At 35.0% G+C, this 26,225-nt stretch overlaps 1 protein-coding gene across 10 annotated transcripts in view; it reads right to left on the reverse strand.

The window, feature by feature from the left end:
- LOC110449351 overlaps window positions 1-26,225 on the reverse strand; it is a 192,367-nt gene that overhangs the window by 60,557 nt on the left and 105,585 nt on the right. For all 10 annotated transcript variants that reach the window (XM_021496162.1, XM_021496158.1, XM_021496160.1 and 7 more), the window contains one exon: window positions 947-1,041. In XM_021496162.1, the coding sequence (XP_021351837.1) occupies window positions 947-1,041 (95 nt within the window). The remainder of the gene's footprint in view (window positions 1-946; window positions 1,042-26,225) is intronic.

Consider the following 26,225-nt stretch of genomic DNA (forward strand, 5'->3'; position numbering starts at 1 on the left):
ATGCTAAAGTCACAAAAAGAGCTTCAGCAATTGCAAGCTTCACAAAACTTTGATAACATGGAAACAAGTTTGAGATTCTCTTCCTCCCTACGTTCAACCAACACATCTACACTGACACATTTTTGAAACTGTTGACTGGAAAATCCAGAAGGAAATCACCATTAGTTTTTATCTTTGCTGTGGCATTGTGACATAATCAAATTATTCCTTAGGTGACATCACAGTGGGTAATAGTATAAAATGTTACATACCAAAAGTGTATGTGATATATTACTATAGTCTGATAAAATTAAAATATTATAAAAAACATATGTTAATTGTGTGGGTTAAGGATCCTGTATCACTGCAAAAAACATAACTATGCACTAAAAACTGGAATACTTTGATATTATCTTTTCTCATCAAAGACACTGTTTCAAGTGTAAAAACATAAGAGGGCTAGACCAGGATTCGAACCCATGACCTCAGACCATTAAACTGTCACTCCAACCAACTGAGCTACCTGGTCAACACAAGTATCCTGGTCAAGTTGAACTACAGTTTTGTCCAAAATGATTTGTAGGGGAGGTAACTGTATGCATTGGAACTCTCTAGTGTTTTGACTGCAGTGGTACAGGGATCCTTAAAATGATTAGTGGAATATCAATAAGATTTTATTTTTGTCTTTTTTGTGAGTTAAGTGTGAACTTTGTGACATAGTTAATCTTTTTACTTAGAAAATAGTATGTGTCTGTTAATGCAGAGAACTGTGCTGTTGTCAACAGTTTTAATCACACCTTAAAATAAAGAAATGGTGTTAATTAATTCAAAACACACACAATTTCACAACATTATGCGAATAAAAAAAATTCAGTTGATAATTTATAGAATTAAAAGAACTATTAGACACATGTCACAGAGTTTTTAATCCAAAACAGTAAACAAATGTTCTAGGTTACAAACTTACCGATTTTGCCGACTGATACTCAGATGACGTAGACTCATCTTTGGAGGAGCTTGATCTGTCCTCAACTCTGTCCTCTAAAGCCTTCCTTCCAACATCTGAAAAATCAAAATGGAACAATTAGCTAAGGGATTTTGTTTTCTTCTGATAAGAATTTAAAACTGTAAAATTAGAAAACTTAGAGAAATATTGGGTCCATCATTCCAACATATTTTACATGAAAACTTTAAAACAGAATCAAATAATATATGGTTAAACAGAAATTGTACAGTTATATTTTAGACTGCCAAAAGCTCCAATAGAAAACCGTTCAGGAATAAGGGTTAATGGACTGGAATGGGGAGGGGCCAGAATGGGGAGGGGCCAGAATGGGGAGGGGCCAGAATGGGCCCGGGTTTGGGTTGGGGTTGGGGTCGGGGTTGGGATCGGTGTTTGGGTCAGGTTGAATGGAAGATGGGATTGTAAATTGATACAGAAAATAAAGGGATCAAAATAAAATTGCCATGATTTTGCAAGATATCAATATTATGTTGCATTAAATAATTTATGGAATATTTATGCATATATCTGATTTTTTTTCTTTCTTTTTCTCTTTTAAGGAATCATACTTTTAATTAACTGGCTGGTAGCCAAGGTTTTATAATCCCCAGAAACCCCAGTGAACCTGTTTTTGTTTAGGTGTGTTGAGTGTGGTATGTTATGATGATGAACAGGTATGTTAATTACAGGTGAGACTTATGAGGTAGCTAACACCACTTAAACAGAAAGGAATGTCCACCTAGTATAAAATAGTTATGACTACTTATTATAGACGTAGCCTCTCCCAGCCTTTTATCACACAGTGTCACCATGAAGTGCCCTATCATTAATATATGTATACAAAAAACAACAGGATTTAGGTCTCAGTTATATATTTGAGAGGACTTTTCGCTGTTGGAGAATGTTTAACCTATGAAAGAAATGTTTAACCCTTACAAAGATTTTCAATATCTAAAAACTTGATTTTTGAAAATTAATTTTGAGTAAACAATGATTGTCCTAATAGAAATTTAAAAAACATGTTTTGGGCCCAAGGTATGGTTATAAAATCCAGAACAGGGACTAAGCATCCAAATTAATCATTACAAAAATATCCGAATATTTCAAATCTGAAGTATCTGAATCAATCAAGGGAGAAAACTCTTAGATTTGAAGTATCTGAATCAATCAAGGGAGAAAACTCTTAGATTTGAAGTATCTGAATCAATCAAGGAAGAGAACTCTTAGATTTGAAGTATCTTAATCAATCAAGGGAGAGAACTCTTAGATTTGAAGTATTTGAATCAGTCAAATGAGAATTGTTTTACATTTGAAGTTGCTGAATAAGTCAAGGGAGAACACTCTTAGGTTAAACTCTTAGATTTGAAGTATCCAAATCAGTCAAGGGAGAAAACTCTTAGATTTGAAGTATCTGAATCAGTCAAGGGAGAAAACTCTTAGATTTGAAGTATCTGAATCAGTCAAGGAGGAAAGGCTTAGATTTGAAGTATCTGAATCAGTCAAGGGAGAAAACTCTTACATTTGAAGTATCTGAATCAGTCAAGGGAGAAAACTCTTAAAATTGAAATATCTGAATCAGTCAAGGGAGAACATTCTTAGAATTGAAGTATCTGAATCAGTCAAGGGAGAAAACTCTTAGAATTGAAGTATCTGATTCAATCAAGGGAGGAAACTCTTAGATTTGAAGTATCTGAATCAGTCAAGGGAGAAAACTCTTAGAATTGAAGTATCTGATACAATCAAGGGAGAAAACTCTTAGAATTGAAGTATCTGATTCAATCAAGGGAATAAACTACACCTAAAGCAATTAAATCAATTTCACACGACACATTTATTTCTCTCAAAATTCTGCTTAAAACCATCAGCTGTACGTATGGTTACATTTCAAATGCTTCATTTTTTGTCATTCCTGTAAAGTGAGTAAAGTAAGGCCTGTAATAACATTTCATTGTCAAATGTTACACAAAGTTGAATGAGACCTTGTGTCAATGTATCACCCTGATCCCATAGCCAGACATGTTCAACAGACAAGTAAGAAAGCCAGACATGTACAACAGACAAGTAAGAAAGCCAGACATGTTCAACAGACAAGTAAGATAGCCATTACAATCTCCTCAAAACCTCTCCAGATCAAAAGCACACCTCCTTTTGATAGAGAGTTCCCCTGTGCAAGCATGACCATTTCTTCGTTTCAACACAAGTAGAGAATCATTAATGACAACAATGTCTGTCTCATAGGCTTTTTTTAAATAAGCCATTATGCAAGCAGTTGTCAGAACGTGTAGTAGATTAATATATTGTTCAAACATTACATGTACTGTGAGAACAATATGTATATGAGAATACTTTTATATTATACTGTTAAAATTGTACTGGGATTGACTGCATGCTTGCGTTACATCTAATGAAATCTAATAGATAAAACATCTGAAATTGGTCATTAAAACTCTAATGCACCATTTATGAAGGTGAAACAATTTTGTAAATATAAATTTTACAGATGGAGTTTTTTTCCAGAAATAATCATTTTATCCGATTCTAAAGATAACCCCCCACAGGGGGGCATTTAAACTTAAATATGGTACCTGGGTTTTTTGGTTGTCACAAATAAAATGTCCCTTCTTTGACAACATTTCATCCTAAAATAAGCTGACCAGTGCACGTGTATACAATACAAATGGCCGACATGCTTCAGAGTTGGTCAATATACTCTTAACGCCATCTAAGGATCACCGTGAACGTTAGTACCAACCTTGACAGGCAGGTGGAAATAATCTCCAAAGTAAAGTGTTTTTAACCTACATAAAGACGGATTACGAGTGGAGCGTACCACTCTGTGTCTGTCTGTGGCGGTGTCGTGTGGTCATGTGTTGTTACCCTCTGGTATCATCAGAGTACGTGTTGGACACGGTTCATGGCAGTGTCAGTCCGTACCCAAACAATTCTTAAGTGATAAGTGAGATATCAAAATAATACCGAATCATTTCTATTACAATTTGTTTTTTTCTGTCTGCCAATTAAGGATTTAAAGGATTTCTTTATTGATTTCTATCACAATAACATTTTCTCAATGATAACACAATTAATATTAACTCATTCACCCCTGGAATTTCATAATGAACCATTCCAACCTTTGAAGGGGTGAATAAGTTCATCATATTTATCAGAATATACCCCAGAACAATGTTTTGTTTTTTAACCTTGAGACTAATGATAAGTAAAGGTGACCTTCAGTCTTCATGAATGGGAAAAATGTTTGATTAATCACCATGGCAACTACCCTTGGTAACCATAAAGGTCATAAAGCTGGTTTGTCTTTCATCAGTATTGTGGCTATGACTCTCTGATGAATACATTTTTGCAAGTTTAATAATACACCAAGCTGACTTATTATATTTTTATTTTTTTATTTTTTATTCTATCAAAACATTTTTTTATTTTTACAACGTATAACTAACCAACATGAAGAATTATCATTTCTTACTATGCTGTATCCAGCAAGACTTTGATCTTACTATGATGTATCCAGTAAGACTTTGATCTTACTATGCTGTATCCAGTAAGACTTTGATCTTACTATGCTGTATCCCGAGTAAGACTTTGATCTTACTATGCTGTATCCAGTAAGACTTTGATCATTGCAAGTTGTTATAATATTGGTTTATCAATCAGATGTTAAATTCTAGACATCTGATGAAAAAAATGTTAACCACTTCTCTAATCTTGAAAATCGATCATCACTTTTTACATATATCTAACTTTTCAAGTAAACTTTCCTGGGGTGAAATATTTCTATAATTCCACGAAGTTACTTGCATATACAAGACTTAATTTTTCAAGCCAACTTTCCTGAGGCAGTGACTATAATACTCTTAAATTGTGACATGCCACACTTGGAATTACACCATAATAGTATAAATAATCCACAAAATTACTTCCAGGCTGGTAAAGAATGTCAATACAAAATGGCAATAATAATAATGATGAATGCCAATATCAAAACCACAATATCCTTAACCTTCTCACCCCCGAGTTACATAAGGTAAACCCATTAGAGCCTGGTCTGTTCACTGACCCAGAGAGTTCATTGTGGCTAATAGGGGTTACAGCACCCATGTGTTGAACACATTAGTACGGATATATACACAAACATATTACCATTATTTTTATGAATACTTACAGTAAACACTTCGGAAAATATATCCCAATACTGTGAAAGTCCAACGGAAAAAGGTTTCTAAAACCATCATCAGTTCTGTAAACTCCATGATTTTAAAATGCAGTCAACACTTTATGGCAGAATCTCGAAATATCAGGCGGTATGTTTATACATCATAATATTGTGTCACTTTTCTCCTTGTTTTCACCTTCAGCCTGTTGTTGGCATGGTCGTAATCAAACTTTGATAACTAAGAATGCATTTTAAAGCATAAATATGTGTATTTTATGATGCAGTAGACATTTTCTTGTCTGGTTTCCATAGCAACAAATATTGCAGTGTTTACATCAACGCAAAATCTGTTTTCTATAACAATATCACTACGTCATTATTTGCAAAAAAAATGTTACACATCGGTGTGCAATCAACAGGCTTCCACTCTCACCCAAGTGTTTCTTATATATCAAACAAGTGCAGGAAACGAGAAATTGGCCTCATCTCTGTCCAACACACCGTTCTGGTGAGAAGGCACTGGGTTCCTAGATACAATAACCGTACGAACAATTAACCTTGTTATTAACGACGAGGTAACTGATGACATCCTGCGGAGATGTAAGCACACTTGGTATTCAGATGATCTACTGTAAACATCGATTCCAAAATAGAAAAAAAAGTATGTGTTATTTATCCTCCTCTATGGTCTTAAATAAGCTTTGTAATTTCTTCCAAGTTCACAAAAAGGACACTTTTCTGGTATTCGTAAGAAAAGCAATGACTCTGTGAGAACTGGTTACTGACCACATGTGTATCTCCATGTAAACACACAGAGCTCTGGCGAATACACTGAGTATATACAGGTAAACTGCCTCCGAGGGGCAATCTGTAGGTCCAACACACGGCCTGTGATCTGTAGTTGGTCCACCACACCGACACTACCGGCCTTATGACTTCCGTCTTAGTATCAAAGTACGTTCATAGTCATTCCCGCCAGGTTTATTTCATTTTTATGCTGTTTTTACGCGGACAAATGATGATATCTGCAAATGGCTATCCTACACCTTTCAAAATCAATTTAGAATGTCGTAAAATTGTTTTCCATTTTCAACTGGACAAGAAGTCTCTCTCACCTGACAATCAGTCTTAGTCCTAGTTTAAAAAGATTTCAGGTGAAAATTGAACAATAATTTGTGTGTATATATGGTCTGGATCATTCGACTTAGGCTCAAATTGAAAAGCGAATGCCACAATAATGCAATGCTTTAGTTGTATTCTTATAATTACCCCTGTAAATCAATGAGTTGGCACAATAAGATCGGCACGGCTGCGTTTAAACGATCGAATGAGTTGATTCCAGTCTTTACCTTAGAGGTATTGTAATACAGGTTTGCTGAAATTCCATTCTATTTGTAGTTTCCACAATATTAAAAGTAATTTCCATCCATCTTTTGTTCAATTTTAATCACAGAACTGCATTGAAATGTGACTCATCCGAAGTACACTGTACATGTCAGGCACAAGGAAATAAGCAAAATTAAAATACTTTCGTATTTCTAACTCAACATATAAGAACTTGATCCGTATCTCGTCCAGATCTTAAGTAAATTAACCCATAAACAGTTTACAAATACTTTCACTCAGGGGAGTATCTGTGGAAAGTTCATGGGGCGTAAACACTTGAGGTTGAATTCGGTTCATTTGTTGTTTGTTATGAATCAAATTTGACGTCTCAATATCTGGAATTTCCCTGGCGCAAACACAAAGGAACGTGTCGCCCTCACTACATTAGTAAGGGTAAGCTACTTAAGCCCTGCCTCAATGCTATCACGGATGACATGTAAGTACGGTTTGATAAAGTCCGATATAGACATCAAACCCTGGAATGTTTACAATGAACATGTCACATTAATAAACTCCATTGTTGCATTCTTCCTTTCAACAGAAAATCCAGTTTAAATCTTTTTATCTATGGATGGAACACAGTCTTCCTCTACATTTTTCTGAACTATTTTTACAATTTTTCACCACAGACCTTCAGCCTTTTCTGTAGTTTTCGTTTTTTCTGCTATATTTTTACAAACAATTTCCTGCTATTGCACTTGAAATCTCTTGATGTAAGTGGTTTTTAATCCCAGGGGTTATCCGGGACTTTCACCTTTTAATTCAATTCCTGCATAATCTTCCTTCAAATACTTCCCAACTTTTGCACAGTTTGATTTTTTTTTGTCACAAAATATTTCTTCTTTATCAATAGTCAGTGGACTGCATGTGTAGGTTTTTTTTAGGTGTTTTTGTTTTGTTTTTTTGTTTCAACACCTGGGATGAAATTGATTCAAAACTGAAATGTATGTAAAACTAATTTTTTTTTAAATGCACTTTTATGTTGAAACTAATTCAAACTCTGTATTTCAACACTTCACACCATTTTCCACAAAATGCAGAGTACGGGATTTGTGCACTGAAACATTCCTATGTGATGTGTGTAAGTGTGGCCTTCGTCATCTGTAGACTATTATTATACTGTCGTGGACTTCCAATCCCCTAACACTGCAGTATAGCTCACATTCGTCTCGCTCAAGTGATGATCAAGAAATGCAAAGAAAAGTCTCAACTTCACGTTGATCCAGTCATTTCACATTCGTCTCACTCAAATTACGATCAAGGAATGCCAGGGAGAGCTCCAATTTAACCCTGATTGAGTCATTTTTGACACATGGCAGGTTTTAACCCTCATCGTTTTCTCTGTAAATTAGTCTTGTATACTGTCCAGTCGGCCAGTAAATCGTGTTGTTACGTCCAGTTTAAGCTGATCATACGACTGCCCGGCAGGTTTATGTAGTGTCTAGGTTTGTTCTGTTTTTAAACACACAAAGAAAACAAAAAATATACTTTAAAAGTACTTATAATATACCTGCTGACAGGCCGACTCACAGGTATAATAGACACAGAGATATATATACGATGGATGTGTATCGCACTTGTGCGGTGTCTACACCTATCGGAGGGTTTAATCCTTCACACTGACAATTCTATCAACAGAAAAAAATCAGCTGATTCAAATTCAAAGCAGTTTTCGTATACTAACCCGGCTAAATCATTCCATTGAACTTCGTTCCCCGTAATACTGAAACTTGTACATGTTTCCGTTGAATAATATTAGTTTCAGAAGGTAATACAGTAACATAAAGTATTACTAGTAGTCCTGTAGAGCTGACTCGCTCAATCGCATAATTCAGCATCAATTTCAATTTAAACACCTTCATAAATGAAATTTCCCACACAAGTGAAATGTTTTTTGTTGGTGTGCTGTCTGTCTACTATGACATAGGACATTCAGCCCCAGGTCACTAGGTCTTTTGATTTGACAGAAAACGCCTTACAAAATCCACAGGGCAAAATTGTGTTGCTGAAAAAATTACCGAAAGTATTGAATGAGGTAAACAATCATTTGTGCGAGCTGCTAGGTGAACACACACCAGACTCCACCTGATGAGATAATCAAAATTGTCGCAAACTTGCAAATATTTAAATATTTTTCAACAGAGTCAGTCTGTTTCAATTAACCTGTGCGGTATACACATTTTATGCTACATTTAGAATTTAACCAACTGACACATCCATGCTGGGACGTTTTATATAAAACATCCACTCAATGATGTAGGCATGCTTGTAAATCTCCCGATTTTACAAGGAAGACACACAAATCTCAATGAGATGATTTGTATATAACACTTCCTATGTTTTATAACATTGTACACAAAAAGTCAGTCTTCAATACACAAATCACGTTTAGAACTTCTTAGAAATTGCAATGCCTCCAATATTTCACACTGGTAGAGAGAGTTTCTCAGACATGAACCTGAAGACACATTTGAACTCTTCCAATGCAAAGGTTGGAATAGTTTATTATGAAATATCAGGGGTGGATGAGTTAAATGTGGTATTTATATAGTCATATCCCTCAGGATTCTAAATCTTCGTGTTGACAGAAATTAATAATTGCAAAAACATTTATTAAATGTTAGGACCATATTTGTATAAATTATGTGAAGTTCCAAACATATAAACAGCTTGCTCATCACCTTGAAAAAAATAATTTGTTCACCAAAGTTGTTGAATACACAAGGCCACAAAAAAGGCCCTGAAATTGTTAAACATTGTACTAAAGCTTATCCTTGATAGGTACAATTAAGGCAGGATATCATAGAGGTGACTATCATTGTTATTACAATAATTATCTGTCAACAATGAGCAGGCTTGATGGTTATTGAGCAGTTCCGATTGTTATTGACCAGTTATACACAATCCTCGTCATAATAACAGCAAGGTTGATCGCGTGTCTGGTCTATCAGGTAAAGAACAAGAACACCTGGGGCTAGCTTTTTGGTGCGAGTGATGATTTATGTATATGCCCCTTGTTGTGTATTAGGAGAAATCCGAGGGTTCATAACCAATTTCATCAGGTAATGTCTAAACACCTGTCCATGCTTATAAAGTCTATTTCACACCTGCAATAATACAAAGATAATCTCAGCACAATTAGGGATTTTTTTAAAACATTTTTTCATAAACAGGTTGAATGAATATATATTGTATTCAACCCAACATGGAGGGATATATGGATGTATGGGTAAGGTATTTAGCCATCATTTTGTTGGAAATTATATGAAGTGAGAGGACAGCATGGCTGAAGAAGAAAACTAAAATTTGCATGAATACAGAGACATCCACAATATATTTATATATATATATATATGATAATCTCCTCTTATTTTTTTCTCTCTCGATATAACTCTATCAACACTGGACTAAGGTACTACCAAAATGCACAGATGGTTAAAGATCAGAGGAGCTAGTCTGTTTGAATGCTGATATGGCCCGTTGCATTTTTATTCATATAACACTGTTCTTATGTTTTTTTATTACATCTTAATTACATTTCTCATTAAGTCCCGCAAGGTATAGTTTTCTTTTCAGAAATAATTTACCAAAGCTATGTACAGTTGGCAGTATATAACACATGCGTCTTTCAACAAGGTGGCCAGGGTTCCATTCCCTAACCTGCCCGACCACGTGGGTTTTCTCCGAGGTTACCCCAGTTTCCTCCCATATTAAGACCCCTTACATGCTAACATCTAGGCCAACAAGAGTGATTTATATCAGTTGAAATAGTGTGCTGCATAATTGTTGTAAAATGCAAAAAGTTTATATCATATGTATACAGTCATATACCAGAAACAGTTTTCAATGTGTAGTCACAGTTTCTGGCAGTGGTATGGAGATCCTTAACTCAAACACTTAACTATTCAAATCCAATTAATCATGTCCCATTAACGAGAAAGCTGATATGGATTCAGGATATCAAACTCTTTACTTTTATGGTTTTATTTCAAATGTTTAAATTCAAAGTCAGGTCAATAAGTATCTTTGTTATATCATAAATAATGTTGAAATATACAATGTAATCTACGTCCCTTTTTGTTGAATTGCAAACTGCTCACTGTGGCTTTATTCATACCTAGCTTTCTGAGGAAATGTTTCTTCAGAAGTTAGTGTCAGTTTCCTAAAGTGCATTATATACAATCCCAGTGTTACACACAACCCTGCTGTAAGCCTTTGATTATGAAGTGCCCTTATAATTAAATACACATCAAGTTTCAATTTAACACAGATCTTATTTCAAACATTTTAGATCCTTTAATGAAATCAGATATCCATACTGTAAGTTAAACAGAGAGTTTATAAGCAGCTACATATGTACCCTACCTATACACATACCATTTCCTGAGGGGTCAGCTGTGTACAATTTTCTAGACCTGTTCCTGGTATTAAACCACTTGTCAAACATACTTTGTTTACTTATGAAAGCAATTGATTATTTTTTCGCTGTCCTGCAATTGAGTTATTTGAAGCACATCCTCTGTCTCATCATAGTGGTCAGTTTACTTTTACAGAAAATGTGACAATATCAATTATTCTGAGTATATATTTCAATTATAACATTAAAAAAAAAGATGACATTAAAAAATCAAAATATGTTAAACTTGGACACCTGAAAACAAAAACACATACAAATATTGGTAAAGAATATCATTTGAAAGAAGAAAAAAAAATTCAAATCACTCATAAAGCTAACCAGGCTTTTCACAAATGGCGTCCCTATCATTTTTGTGTTCCTTAGTCCATGCAGAAGGAACTGAAGCAATCTAAACAGACCCCCCCCCCGCACTCTACTGTATACACACTTTGCCTAAAGATGTCACCGTCACTGTATACTGTATACAACCATTAAGTGATACTGTTCACCTCGATAATACTTCAGCTCTGACATCAGCATCACAAACAGATATGCCATATCTTCATACATGACTGTCATAAATTGTCTTGTGAACTCTTCTTGAGATTGTCATAAATTGTTTAATTGTATATCAAAATTGTCGTTAAATCTTACAAACTTTGGTCTAGAAATCACAAGTACACAAACTGTACTAGTCGTTAGGCCATGCACCTCGATCTCCACAATGTCATGAAAAATGTAGTTAATTGATCGCTGCAGGAATGAAGAATTTAATAAATACTTTAACCACGCTGCGATCGTGTCAATAAGCTATCATTACATGACTCACACATCACATTCTTAAGTAAGAGTGATTTTATACCTGCCAACTGCAGGTGAAAATTTGACAATCAATACCATTGAAAGGCTACATAACTATGTTGCATCATATCTTAAAAGATTTTCACAGTTCAAATTACAGATAAGCAATATTTACCCAGATTTATACAGTGGTGTTACCACCCCATTGGAGGAACACAACTGGTATCAATTTAATTTAAACTTGCTGATAGAAAATTGATAGACAAAAGTTACAAAACAATTTTAATAACATTTCTTTTATTTTTACAATATGAAGTTTTTATTACATAAATAAATTCAGTTTCAATATCAATGCATAGTTCATGTACCTAAATGAAAGAATATTCAGGACAGAATAAATCCTTGCTGTTTGATTCAATCTTGGAACTTAAGGTCAAGGGAGATAACTCCTACTCATTTACCATAAAATTTCAAAACCAAATAGATAAGACTATACTTACTTTTGAACAAATACCACCTTTTATATAGCTGTCAACCCTCCCTCATTATGAGGGAGACATACTCCCTCATTTTGACCAAAATGTACTACTCTCCCTCGAAACTCCCTCATTCAAGTCCAAACTCGGACAAACTCAAAATCTACATCCTGTGGTCAAATGATCTCCTAGTGACTGCAGGGTTGAGTTATTTTGATACGTAAAAAGGGAAAGATAAATTGAGCAAAGTAGTTTCAGTTGCCTTTCACACACTTTCCCCCTCATTGGAAATTTGAAATGAGGGTGAGATCTCCCTCATTGGAGGTTTCAGAGGTTGACACCTATGCTTTTACAGGGAAAAATCTAGGAAATTGTAAATAATTTTCCAGATTATATTTTAGGAAATTGTAAATAATTTTCCAGATTATATTTATTTTTTCCAAAGTAAAAGTATATATTATCATTTTTCTTGGATTTGAAAAGAAGTAAAATATATACAGAGTACATGATTTATAAAAAACTTCCCAAAAAATCCAAATCCTTACCTGTTTTGTCACAGCAGTTGTGATTGGACAATATCAAGGTGAACGTGGATTTATAAATAACCTGCTGCATTTTCATGATTCCTTTTCACAGTAGAGTAATCCAACAGAATGGTAGTTTATAAATCTTTTAATCTCCAAACATATTTTCACACAAGGTGTTCTGAACTGTCTCGATGTTGTATTGCTTCACTTCTTTACATCAAAATCTGTCAGTGACCTTTGACCTTTCTCCATCCTGAACTGATCATGAATTGTAAAGGATAATTTTGACTTTTTTTCACAAGTGCACAACTGAAGAAATGACTATAAGACAATGATATTTCAAATTATCACCGTGGAACACAAACAACACGTCTGGAAATTATTCAACCTTTGACTCATCGTACTATTAATTATGTTTCCAATTATTCTCCTGATATTTCAATACCTCTTGATCTACCCCTAAATTCCACTGACATTCTGACCTACTCTTCAGGTCTCTGTGTACTCATTCTCCTTCTTCAATCATTAGACTGTACTAAATTTATCATAAAATTTAAATTACTGCAGGTGAATATTTTTCATCAAATTCACTATAAAATGGACTCATAATTCCTTTCAGGGGAGATAATCTGCTGATAAGTGTCATAAAAAACACACACAAAGTACAACAAAGTGTTCTGATATAAAATCTTGAGAGTCCTTAGGTAACCAATAATTTTAATGATTTTAAATGACAGAAAAAGTTTTTTATGATCAGTGTCACAATTTCAACTACTGGTCAATTTCCTTTTGCTATTTACATCGTAGGTGTACATTACTTGAAATCCAAAATGGATCAAACCTCCATTAGCTGGAGATCAAGATAGCCCCAGTAAAATAGAACAACACCTCACAATTGTGGTTCACAGGTCATAAAGATCACTTTGGAGTTCTAAGTAAAACTTCAGTCATTTAAACACGATAATTGACACAATTAAATCACCTGACACATCAACATCTGTCAGTGTAATTTATTATTCATTTCCTAAACCTAATACCACATGTTTTTCTTACTCTTGACCAAAGTGCTCCTAAATGCAGTTTCCAGTTTCCTACTGAACTCCTCTGAAAATACAGTACTTTTCAAAACTCTAGTACCTACATTAACCCACATACTAGCTGTTCGAAGCTTCATCTACTGAGTAGTACAGAGCCAGCTAGCTTATATTGAATTATTCATAAGATTGTTTTACACCAACAGAAATAGATATATCCAAAAGCTGATTTCAAGATAAATCCTTTCACAGAAGATTTCAAGCTTAAGCAGACTCCTCTGAAAATAGGTTTCAAATCCCCAAATGTACCCACAATTTTATTTTTCAATAATCCAGGATTCAATTCTATGAAGAAAACCCACAAAAATTAGAACTGAGTTTCTGGTACACAAACTTTATTGAAGACAGCCACTAAAGTTGAAATGAAGGACCAAATTAAGAGCTAAACATTCCTAAATTAAAAAATCACTTAAAACACCAAGTCTTTTGGAAATTATCTAGAATACAAAATCTTTTTGAGATGAATTCTCCAAAACACAATATCTTTTAGAGATTCTCCAAAACACTGGCTCCCTCAACGATTCTTCGTCTCCAGTACACAAAATTCTTTGGGATGAATTCTCCAAAACACAAAATCTTTCAGAGATTTCTCCGTCTCCAGTACACAAAATCTTTTTGAGATGAATTCTCCAGAACACAAAATCGTTCAGAGATTCTCCAAAACACAGGCTTCACGAGATTCTTTAGACACAAACTCAAAGAATCTGTAAGGCACAAGATCTCTCAAAACCTCTCAATAACACAAATTCAAAGGTTCTCTGTAACACAAGCTCTCAAGGGGTTTTACTAATGTGTAATGACACATACTGCTACAGACAATCACACAAAAAACTCAATGAAGATGAGCACATTAGATCGTGTTCTGTCAACAAAAAGCATGCAAAAACTTTCAACATGATGCATGGATTACCGTGAAACACAAAATCACAAAAACACTGGACCACAGGCACTGTAGAAATAGGTTTCCAGAGAGACGTAAAAATCCAAAATCGAAAAAACACAAAAACTGCACGACTGACCCTTGACCACAGACAGTTTCTACCTGTCCAGGTAAACGTATAGGTGTGTAGGTAGGATAATCAGGTAAATCAGTCTGTCTGTCTGTCTAAATCAGATCACGGTTACCCAATACCTGCCATCAATTATTCTAACCCACTCGCTGCCGTCTGCCCGAGGGCTACACATGCATCGGTGCTCTAACATCGACATATAATCACTTGTTTATAGCTGCTGGACATGTTTAATTATTTATGTGGCACTGACCATATTCAATGTTTCGGACATTCTGGACATATTCAATGATTGTCCAAGCATACTTAATGAACATGAATAATGGTCAGTTTTAATCATACAAATGTATTTATTTTCTGGAAGGGGTTGGTTTTTCTATCAGTATATCTACATTGCAATCCCAGTCAACTAGAGCTGTTGTTGGGCATACATCTTTCATGATTATAATTAACCCAATACAGGAATCTAATATACCATTTTGGTCCCAATTTACATGATTAGCCTAGTTTTCCTGATACAACCTGACATCCAATACAACAAAACATGTTTCCTGGAGCCGACAAATCTCAAATTTGATACATTCACTTTGTAACCTTAGAAAATCTATATGATCTGCTTTGAAAGCCTCAGTACTTGTGCACTCCTGAGTATTTCGGTGACAATGTACTGGAGGCGTCCGGGTTGCCGTATGAACTAGAAATGTACATTCAGTGTATACAGAATTCTATCGCATTACAAATTGCTTTAGCAACAATCCATACACAAAATCAATGTTTGTGTTCTTGTTGTCACTGTGGCGACGTTTAACTGTACTTTACTGTCCTTGTTACACCATCTGTGGCGTTAACCACATCACAACTTTGTCACGCGTAAACATCATCCAATTTGATCCATCTGTGATAACCCTAACACCCCTAAAACTTCTACATTGCTCAAGATTACATTTGACACATGTAGACTCAGCTAACTCAGTCAACAGACCAATAACTTGCATAAACTGCATCCGGTCAAGGTAACTGCATCCATGATACTAACTGTTCAAATTAACTGTATTCATTGTAACTGTTCAAGGGAACTGTGTTCATGGTAACTGTTCAAGTAAACTGTTCATGGTAACTGTTTAAATTTACTTTGTCCAAGGTAACTGTTCAATGTTACTGTATTCATGGTAACTGTTCAACGTAACTGTGTTCCTGGTTAATGTTCATGGCAATTGTTCAAATTAACTGTGTCCATGGTAACTGTTCAAGGTTACTGTATTCATGGTTACTGTTCAAGGTAACTATGTTCATGGTTACTGTTCAAGTTAACCATGTTTAAGGTGACTCCGGTCATGGAGACTGTGTGGCTGCATCATTTCAATGATTCACATAACTACACCATATCCTGTGCAGTGTTAAACATTTGACTATCAACGAAGGCCAATATCTAAATTCAACATTACGTTAAAGATGACAATATTAACACTCCAACATCCAAGGAATCTATTGTTTCTCTCCTGTAATCTGAGACAGGTACTCTCTCTTTTCTCACCTGTACCCTTACACAGGTAAACTGGTGTTTCTCACCTATAACTTCAGACAGGTAATCACTTGTTTCTCATCTGTAACCATAGACAGGTAATCACTTGATTCTCACCTGTAACCATAGACAGGTAATCACTTGTTTCTCACCTTTAACCATAGACAGGTAATCACTTGTTTCTCACCTGTAACCATAGACAAGTAATCACTTGTTTCTCACCTGTAACCATAGACAGGTAATCACTTGCATTGTTTCTCACCTGTAACAATAGACAAGTAATCACTTGTTTCTCACCTGTAACCATAGACAGGTAATCACTTGTTTCTCACCTGTAACCATAGACAGGTAATCAATTGTTTCTCACCTATAGCCATAGACAGGTAATCACTTGTTTCTCACCTGTAACCATAGACAGTTAATCACTTGTTTCTCACCTATAACCATAGACAGGTAATCTCTTGTTTCTCACCTGTAACAATAGACAGGTAATCACTTGTTTATCACCTGTAACCTTACAAAGGTTTAGGTAGTCTCTTGCCTCTCACCATTAAATCAAGGTAATACCTCCCAAGAACTTTAATTAATGGTGAGAGCCAAGAGACTACCTAATCCTTTGTAAGGTTACAGGTGAGAAACAACGGATTACCTGTCTATGGTTAGGGGTGAGGAACAAGTGATTACCGGGCTATGGTTACAGGTGAGAAGCGATTGCCTGTCTATGGCTATAGGTGAGAAACAATTGATTACCTGTCTATGGTTCCAGGTGAGAAACAAGTGATTCCCTGTCTATGGTTACAGGTAAGAAACAAGTGATTACCTGTAACCATAGACAGGAAATCACTTGTTTCTCACCTGTTACAAAAGACAGGTAATCACTTGTTTCTTACCTGTAACCATAGACAGGCAATCATTTGTTTCTCACCTGTAACCATAGCCCGGTAATCACTTGTTCCTCACCCCTAACCATAGACAGGTAATCCCTTGTTTCTCACCTGTAACCACAAACAGGTAATCACTTGTTTCTCACCTGTAACCTTACAAAGGTTTAGGTAGTCTCTTGGCTCTCACCATTAAATCAAGGTAATACCTCCCAAGAACTTTAATTAATAAAAAAAAAATAGGATTATCATGTAATCTTCTGACAAACTTATTCTATCCTAAAAGACCTGTGACCTTGTATTCAGCGAGACACAAATAGACTCGTTGAGTAGACAAGTTGGAAACTTAAAGGTAACAAGTTCACTGAGTAGAGATATTTGAGAGGATGACCCAGGGTGCATCAAGGACTAAAATTGTTTTATATGTTAGATAATGGCCATGACAATTCTATAGAATTTACCCCCAAAACTTCTCAATTTTCTCATGTTTTCTGACTAGACCTCCTTTACAACCTGTATCACTGGAATCTTAGAGATCATAATTCTTTTCCAATTGAGATATGACAATTTGAGTCTCCAGATGTAACACAAGATATGACATACAGGCAGTATAATCCACGGTAGTGCATCAGGTATATCTATCTCCTGTATAAACTGTATTCATCTCCATGGTAACCAAACAGGGGTTAATTCTAATATAAAAAGTGTGGCTTATCGTTCTTGAATTTAACTCATTCACCCCTGAAATGTCAAAATGAACTATTCCAACCTTTGAATTGGGAGAGTTCAAATGTGTTTTCAGGGGTGATGAGTTAAAGTGTACATTATGTGATAGGAACATTGCTTATATTTCACAAGATATATTTACATATCATTAAACTTGGGAGAAATAAACACTAGATAATATATATTCAGAATTTAAGGAGAGGTAATATATATTCAGAATTTAAGGAGAAATGTATGTATCGATCATCTATTGCAAACAATGCTGACAGTTTGACAAAGCTGTCCAGAATTGGTATATTTGATATATCTATGCAAATTTGTTTCAAATAGCTAGGTCTGATGCCTTTTAGGGCCTCATGTTTCAATGGAATTGACTTTATACATTACAACTTGCAGTTTTTTTCAATCTGTATGATTAAAATGCATAAATTTTTCATTTAACTCTTTCAAGATTCTGATATGAAAATTGTGTACCTTGGTGTACGTGGCTTATCGTTCTTGAATTTAACTCATTCACCCCGGAATTTAACTCATTCACCCCGGAAATATCATAATGAACTATTCCAACCTTTGAATTTGGAATTGTGATTTATATTTCATAAACAAAAATCAATTTGAAAACTGCAGTTTTTATTTTTCTTAAAAATTTAACGACAACTCAATTTAATATGTGAAAAGTTAACTGACTGTGTGGCAATTACAGTACCAATCCAATAATTTTGTGACTCTATATGTTCATATAATTTGACATAATGAACACCAATTTCAATGTTTTATCCCGACTTGCTGAACAAATCTCAGTTTAATAGACCTACTACCTCTGCACCAACTGCCTTAAAAATTGCTATTCTAGACACTTAAAATTCATGTTACCACATTGCAAACCACACATAATGTGGTCACACCCCCTCATAACCATAATATACACGTAACTATAGTGAGTCTACCTATATATAGCCAGCACGTAAAGCTGACAATGGAACAGAAATTAAAATCATTGTACAATACTGGGGTGACATCCTTTGATGAAAATTGAACACCCACTTACACCTGAAGTTAAAAATGCATGCGACAACTACAGTAAACCTTCATGTGTGCAACTGACAATATACGCTTCACAAACATATGTTTAATTTCAGCTACCTGATTCATGACCAAACCCAGGGCCTACAGGCCTCATCATGATTAGACATCCATATAAAAACTTCTCCAAGTGAGCAGTTGGCCAACAATTAAATGAGAAATATCATTTTCGAAACACTTGATGAAAAACTCTCATAAGCAATCAACAGTCACTGATAATTCATGTATAAGGTTTGGAAATATTTGTGATAGACATATTTTCAGCTTTTCACACTGAAGGCAAAGCTGTAAATTCATTGGAACAGTCAACACTTCCATTGAAGCACCACTTCAGATCATACAGAAGCTATTCCTTCACGTGAACGTCAAATAAAATAACCCAAAATAACAGCTGAATATGATTATAGGCCTGTAGAAAGAGACAATACTGACCAGTGATATTTGTGCCAATCACCACACTAGAGCCAATATGAGCACACAGGTCTAAATGATGACCAAGTCCCTCTGTAGAAATAGACAATACTGACCAGTGATATTTGTGCTGATCACCACACTAGAGCCAATATGAGCACACAGGTCTAAATGATGACCCACTCACACTGTAGAAATAGACAATACTGACCAGTGATATTCGTACCGATCACCACACTAGAGCCAATATGAGCACACAGGTCTAAATGATGACCAAGTCACACTGTAGAAATAGACAATACTGACCAGTGATATTTGTACCAATCACCACACTAGAGCCAATATGAGCCCACAGGTCTAACTGATGGCCCAGTGACACTGTAGAAATAGACAATACTGACCATTGATATTCGTACCGATCACCACACTAGAGCCAATATGAGCACACAGGTCTAAATGATGGCCCAGTGACACTGAAGGGACATTATACCATGAGGACAGACACTTAATCTCCAAACATTGACAGACCAATAATAAAAGGATACAGACGTCCTCAAGACAACACGTTCATCTCATACTTCTGGAGATTTTCTATCATCATCTGATCATCTTTAACTTTAGAAGATTTCCCGACAACTTTTTGTTGTCTCATACTTCTGGAGATTTCCCCCGACATCATCTGGTCATCCAGTACTTCTGTTTTTATTTCATGTTTCACTGATATCCTAAGAATTCAACACAGCCATTTGTACCCTCTTATTTGGTGAATTCTCATATCTGACTTTTGTCAGCACTTGATTCCATTATTTTAAATGCTGTAGTAACATACAGACTCTCCATGTCAGTTTAACCTCTGTTCTAACCATGCCACGGAATTTCAAAGAACTTCCAAACTTCAGCACTTTTATGTTAATATCTGATCGAATTTAGTTCTTCTATTAATATCTGCGTCACTTGTAAATTATTATCCACCAATCAATTCAGAAAGCTGTCCTGATTTTTATTGGCAATTGAATCCAATTCTTTGAAGTGATAACTACATTTCAGTTTGTCCTCTGTCCATAAAATAATATCTGACCAGAGCATGGAAAGATACAAATCTGAGATATTATCTAATCATTTCTGATCTCGGCTCTGACTTTGGCTGACACTTAAATCCAGTTTGTTACAATAACAACATGCAGTCTAATCCATGTTTTGAGCACCCTGACCTCTGTCCACTATGGTTCTGACCAGGCCAAATAAGATAGCAATCTCACACAATACCTGATCAATTCATGTTCTGATTTTCACCAGCAATTGAACTTAATCTCCGCACACAAAGACATTTTGAAGACACAGTTTAATCCTTAGCTGTCCCGTTTTTAGCTCCGTCCACCAGACAACCCGATCGCACCTCTACGGCCAACAGTAATTCCCCGATGGGTTTGTGCTGTGGTCAATTTTCAAGTAAAATGTCAGAGAATCCAGATGTGGATGATGGATATGGCCATCTACCTGTCAGTTAAACACCTGAGCGTTGTACAGGTAAGTTTATACAGGTATACAATCTACCATGTGTTTGTCAGTAAACATTTTCCTACTGTTTATACCCTGTTACACCACACTGGTTTCTGCTCCTGTTTGCTGAACGGTAACCCTGATTGTCCCCTCCTGTTTGCTGAACGGTGACCCTGATTTTCCCCCTCCTGTTCGCTGAACGGTGACCACATAACCGCAGGAGATTTTGCATCTGCTAGTCCATGACATATATCTAGTAGGAGATCGATAGACGACTCGTCGACATTTTTCACCTATCTGCTGAGCGACACAATAAGGTCTCACTACTTATACGACTCTTAATGGTTTTGCAATCATCATATCTCCCTTCAATGCCAAACAAAAAAAATCTGTTATCTTTCTCCATCTCACCAAAGCAACAACCACATTTATTTCAGTGTCAAAATAACCCTGAAAGGATCATAATATTCCATTCAACAATCGGAGATATATACGTCAGGATATATTACAATTTAAGTGTCAGCTAGTGCGTTACAAATGCATCCAGCCAGCTTACAACGTATCAAATGTATATGTATATCTTCATTTAATCATGCTAGTTCTACAGAAATATGAATACAATTTTGTTAAGTATTTACTGACTTACCCTTCATACAGCTAAAATAAATTCTAAATAAAGAAAAATATGCAGAAAAAACATACAAAATTCACTGTTAAATTTTCTTGGGACAGTCCAAAACACAAAAGAGACCTGCATGATTCTAAGGGTTTGGTTCTATACTAGAATTTCTTATTAGTTTCAAAAAGGAGTTGAACAACTTAGGACAAAGGGAATGTTGTGAATTCAAGCACAGTTAACAATTTGTATATAAATTAGATGAACACTGGCAAAACCAAGCACAGAAATACATTTTTAAAGAAAAATCAAAATCAAAATCTTAAAATCAAAACTTTTGAAATATGTTTTAATTTAATTATTTTTTATTTCAAAGCTGAAAGTCAAAGGATTGTAAAATTCTTATTTTGTCAGAATAAAATTTATGCATCCATGAATAACTTGCACAGCAAGTTTCATCATAATCTCTTTTGTACTTTCTGAGAAATAACAAACTTTATGTGCAGTTGACATAAAGAATTCTAGATGACCTGGCGGCCATTTTATTTGTTTGGTGTGTCCTAATTTGAAGCAGGCAAAACTGGAAACTAAGGGGATTGGTTATACCCTATGAGTATTCTAATAGGACCCATTTAAAATTTCCTGACAAATAGCAGTGACCAATATTTATTAGAGAAACAGATTGAGACAGATGTTGGACAAAAAGCCATTTGAACAGCTCACCATATGATTATGGTGGGCTAAAAAGGAAAAAGTATATATAAAACATCTCGCATCTAAAATCTCTTTTATATTCTGGAAATGGGAAGGCCTAGCTACTTCATTTTCTCACATGTATGTAAATTATGAATATGAAAATATTAGCAAAATTACGTAACATATTTATATAAGGTAAAATAGAATCGAATTTTTTCATATCTGCTCTGCGACTAGACTGGGAAATGGAAAAAAAAAAATGTTTTTAGTATCTTATCAACCGTTATTTTAAACCCAGCATGATAATGATAAAAATAGTCTATAGGTCAACATGAAAAAGAGCAATTTAAACCCTGATTATACCAATGGTGTAATTTGTCTTCACAGAGTTATCCCCCTTATATTTCATTTATCTAAGATCTCCTTTCTCCTGCTGCGTTAGGAATTTATCACAAGTTCAATGAGGATTGGAATAAACTCTTCACACAATCAAAGTAAACATTAAAACTGTGTCAAGTACACTACACGTACCCTATATTGCAATAAAGGAGACACTCAATCAGCTTAACATGTATAATCTTACATAATTTCTTGTACAAAGCACCATATATTTCAATTTAGAATTTTTCTTTAAAATAGCCTCAGTGTTTAGGACCAATTCTTCTTATTTTTCATCATACAACCCCTAGAAAATATGCAACTTAATTAATTAAAAGGGATATTCTTCATGGAGAATTTCTTATTTTTACCTGTATAATGAAAAAAATTCCCATGGCTTGAGAAAAAGACTTACAATTTTGTTAAATAGATTGGAGCTAACATTCTGTCATACACAAAAAGAAGAGTACTAGTTGAAACAGAATCCAGTAAGGGATCCCTGTCCCACTGCACTTAAGTTTTTCCTATAAACAGTAACCCCCCCTTAACTTTTGCGGGGTTTGTTTTTCACACTCGGAACAGCTTAAGCCCCAAAAGGTATGATTTTCTTTTAAGAAATGGTTAATCAATTCTCTAGTTATGCCAGAGATAAATGATCCAATACTTAGTTACAATTTTGGCTGGGATCCTTAACTTTTTTAGTTTTCATTTCATACGACGTTATATTAAATGAGTGTGGTAACGGAAGTATCACATGTGATTAAAATCATTATCTTGTAGTATTTAAAGTGATATGATAGACTTTCTTCTAGACATACTCTGTGTAGTTCAGAGGCTGAAGGTAAAAAGTTTAACAGAATTTCGGTAAAGCATGTAAGTCCTAGAAGTTTTCACTGTAGAGCCTTAAAAGAAGCCCTTGCTGGTAGGGCCCTATTAGACATTATCTAGAACGGAGTACCTGTTAGGGCCCTATTGGACATTATCTAGTACGGAGTTCCTGTTAGGGCCCTATTAGACATTATCTAGTACGGAGTACCTGTTAGGGCCCTATTGGACATTATCTAGTACGGAGTACCTGTTAGGGCCCTGTAAGACGTTATCTAGTACAGAGTACCTATTAGGGCCCTGTAAGACGTTATCTAGTACAGAGTACCTGTTAGGGCCCTATAAGACATTATCTAGTACGGAGTACCTGTTAGGTCCCTATAAGAGGTTCTAGTACAGAGTACCTGTTAGGGCCCTTTTCAACGTTATCTAGTACGGAGTACCTGTAAATATTGACCACTTGCTACCTGGACAGTTTGTTTTTCTTTCTGATAACCAGAAAAATACTCAAGTGTCTACAAGCCTATTACAGTAACTCTAAGGTCATCATAGACTTGCACAAGTCCCATTATCATACATTGTTTACAGTACCTGACCTAGAAATCACCCTTCCCCTTAAAACCCCCTGACCACAACTGAATTTGCAAGATAAAAAAATTCTTGGTTATATGCAAAGAGAGTCTTCTCACAAATTTGTTAATGTCCTTTTCATAAATTAATATCCTCACAAATAACCGAAAACTGTATGAAACCACAGAAGTTGATGATATTTACATTTCCTGTATACCCCATACATGATATATTAATATTACCAGAAGAAATTGCATTCATAGGGCTATAAAGCCAATTGGATCAGTGTCATTCTAATGTTTCTCCTCCTTATCAAATAATGTGAGACAATACCGTAAGAAATTGTGGTGTTCATATATAGGGTTATAAAGCCAATTGGATCAGTGTCATTTTGAAGCTTTTTGTCCTCCTCTAATTACATGAAACTCTACGAGAATCAATTGCATAATTAAGGCTATTAAGTCAATTGGATCTGTGTCATTTTAATGCTTCCCTTGTCCTCCTTAGATAACTTGAAAACATTGTAGAAAGCATACATTAAGTAGATGTCGGGCTGTTCCAGAAATGTTTTTTGCAATGACAATCAAGACTCTTTAACACCGCAAACACGACAGAATTCTTATTTATTATATTTAGTTCACTTATAAATATAAATTTAGAATAATATAGATAATAATCTGTTCAGTCCCTATCTACAATCTATGATACTGTGAAAATCAAGACTGCACTCAGATTGCGAAAATTTCCACTAACTTGCAATTTATTACCTGAATGTGCTCTAGCTTTAAAACATGTTTCTCACACACAACATGATGTAACTTAACTGGTTTTCTGTTTACAGGGAGGCTTTTTTACAGAAGCGATATATATTCATATGGAAAACGTATGCAGAACACAACATTAATCTCTACCATCTTGGTTAAGTATAACCCCTGGGGTCATTGTTTGTTATGTGGTATTTTTATCTGATGTACTTTTAACACAGCCCTGCCCATTTATAGCTTTTAACCAATCTATAATCCCAGCTTATGACCTGTACGGTATATATATATACTTCTCAGCAGTTTTTAAAATCAACAACAAAAACAGAATTTTCCTCCTTACCTTGCATTACCCTCTTACCAACTATACAACTGATATACATGAACGATCTGTTAATATTTTCCATAAATGAATATTTTTGAAGAAGGCAGCTAACATAAGCTTGCAACAAGTAGCATGTATCTTTATTTCAAGCAAAAGCATGGAAAAAAATCCAGGCTTTTATGACTTACCCTGTGTGGTATTGCCTATATACAGCCGGAAACAAATATATATGTGGAAACAGCTATTGACGTGATGTTTCTGTAGCAGTAAAGCCTTGTTAGCTTCCGCACACATTTCCGTAAAATTTCAGTCTATGATACAACCTAACTACTGAAACTAAAAACAAAACATTCTGATAATGAAACATCTTATCATCATGTACATAAACAAACTTAATCAACTCAATAGACAATAATTTGGAAAAAAATCTTAATAAAAATTAGTCTTTTTCTAAAATTAAAATAACAGAACTTCGACTAATTGAATCATGCTACCGTAACGGTAAGTCTGCTGTTTTCAATAGTGCAACACTTGTTTAGTTATATATTGAAGTCTGAAGTTTTACGATTCTGATATTATTTGTATATACCCCACATATCACTGACGTTACTGCTAAGTTATAAGCGTTTTAGAAGCACACACCAACTTCTGAAGTATACACAGGTAATGGTGCATGTCCACAAGTCTGACAAACACTTCAGTTATATTTACAAAATACACTTCAGTTGTCAGTAATTTCACTGTTCACTGACTAGACAGGTAATATTTCATATCATGTACATGCCATAATGTTCATTTTTGAAATTTTCTTTTTCAAACTTACACCCACAAGCCATATTAAAGTGATAAGGACTGTGAGGAACAACACATTAATAAATGACCGATTTTTCAATTTGGTAGGGTAGGGGGATTGGGAGACATTTCTATCAAACAAGGTTTGCTATACTTAGAACACTTTGGGTTGAAGAGATTTGTAGATTTTTTTGTAATTTCTCCAATTATTTTCACTAGAAAGAAGGGACTTGTACTGTAAAACCTCAGACTGTACCCTGATAAACCTAACTTAATTAAGTTGATTCACCCAAAAA

Source organism: Mizuhopecten yessoensis, unplaced genomic scaffold (assembly GCF_002113885.1).
Source record: "Mizuhopecten yessoensis strain PY_sf001 unplaced genomic scaffold, ASM211388v2 scaffold4583, whole genome shotgun sequence".
NCBI lineage: Eukaryota > Metazoa > Mollusca > Bivalvia > Pectinida > Pectinidae > Mizuhopecten > Mizuhopecten yessoensis.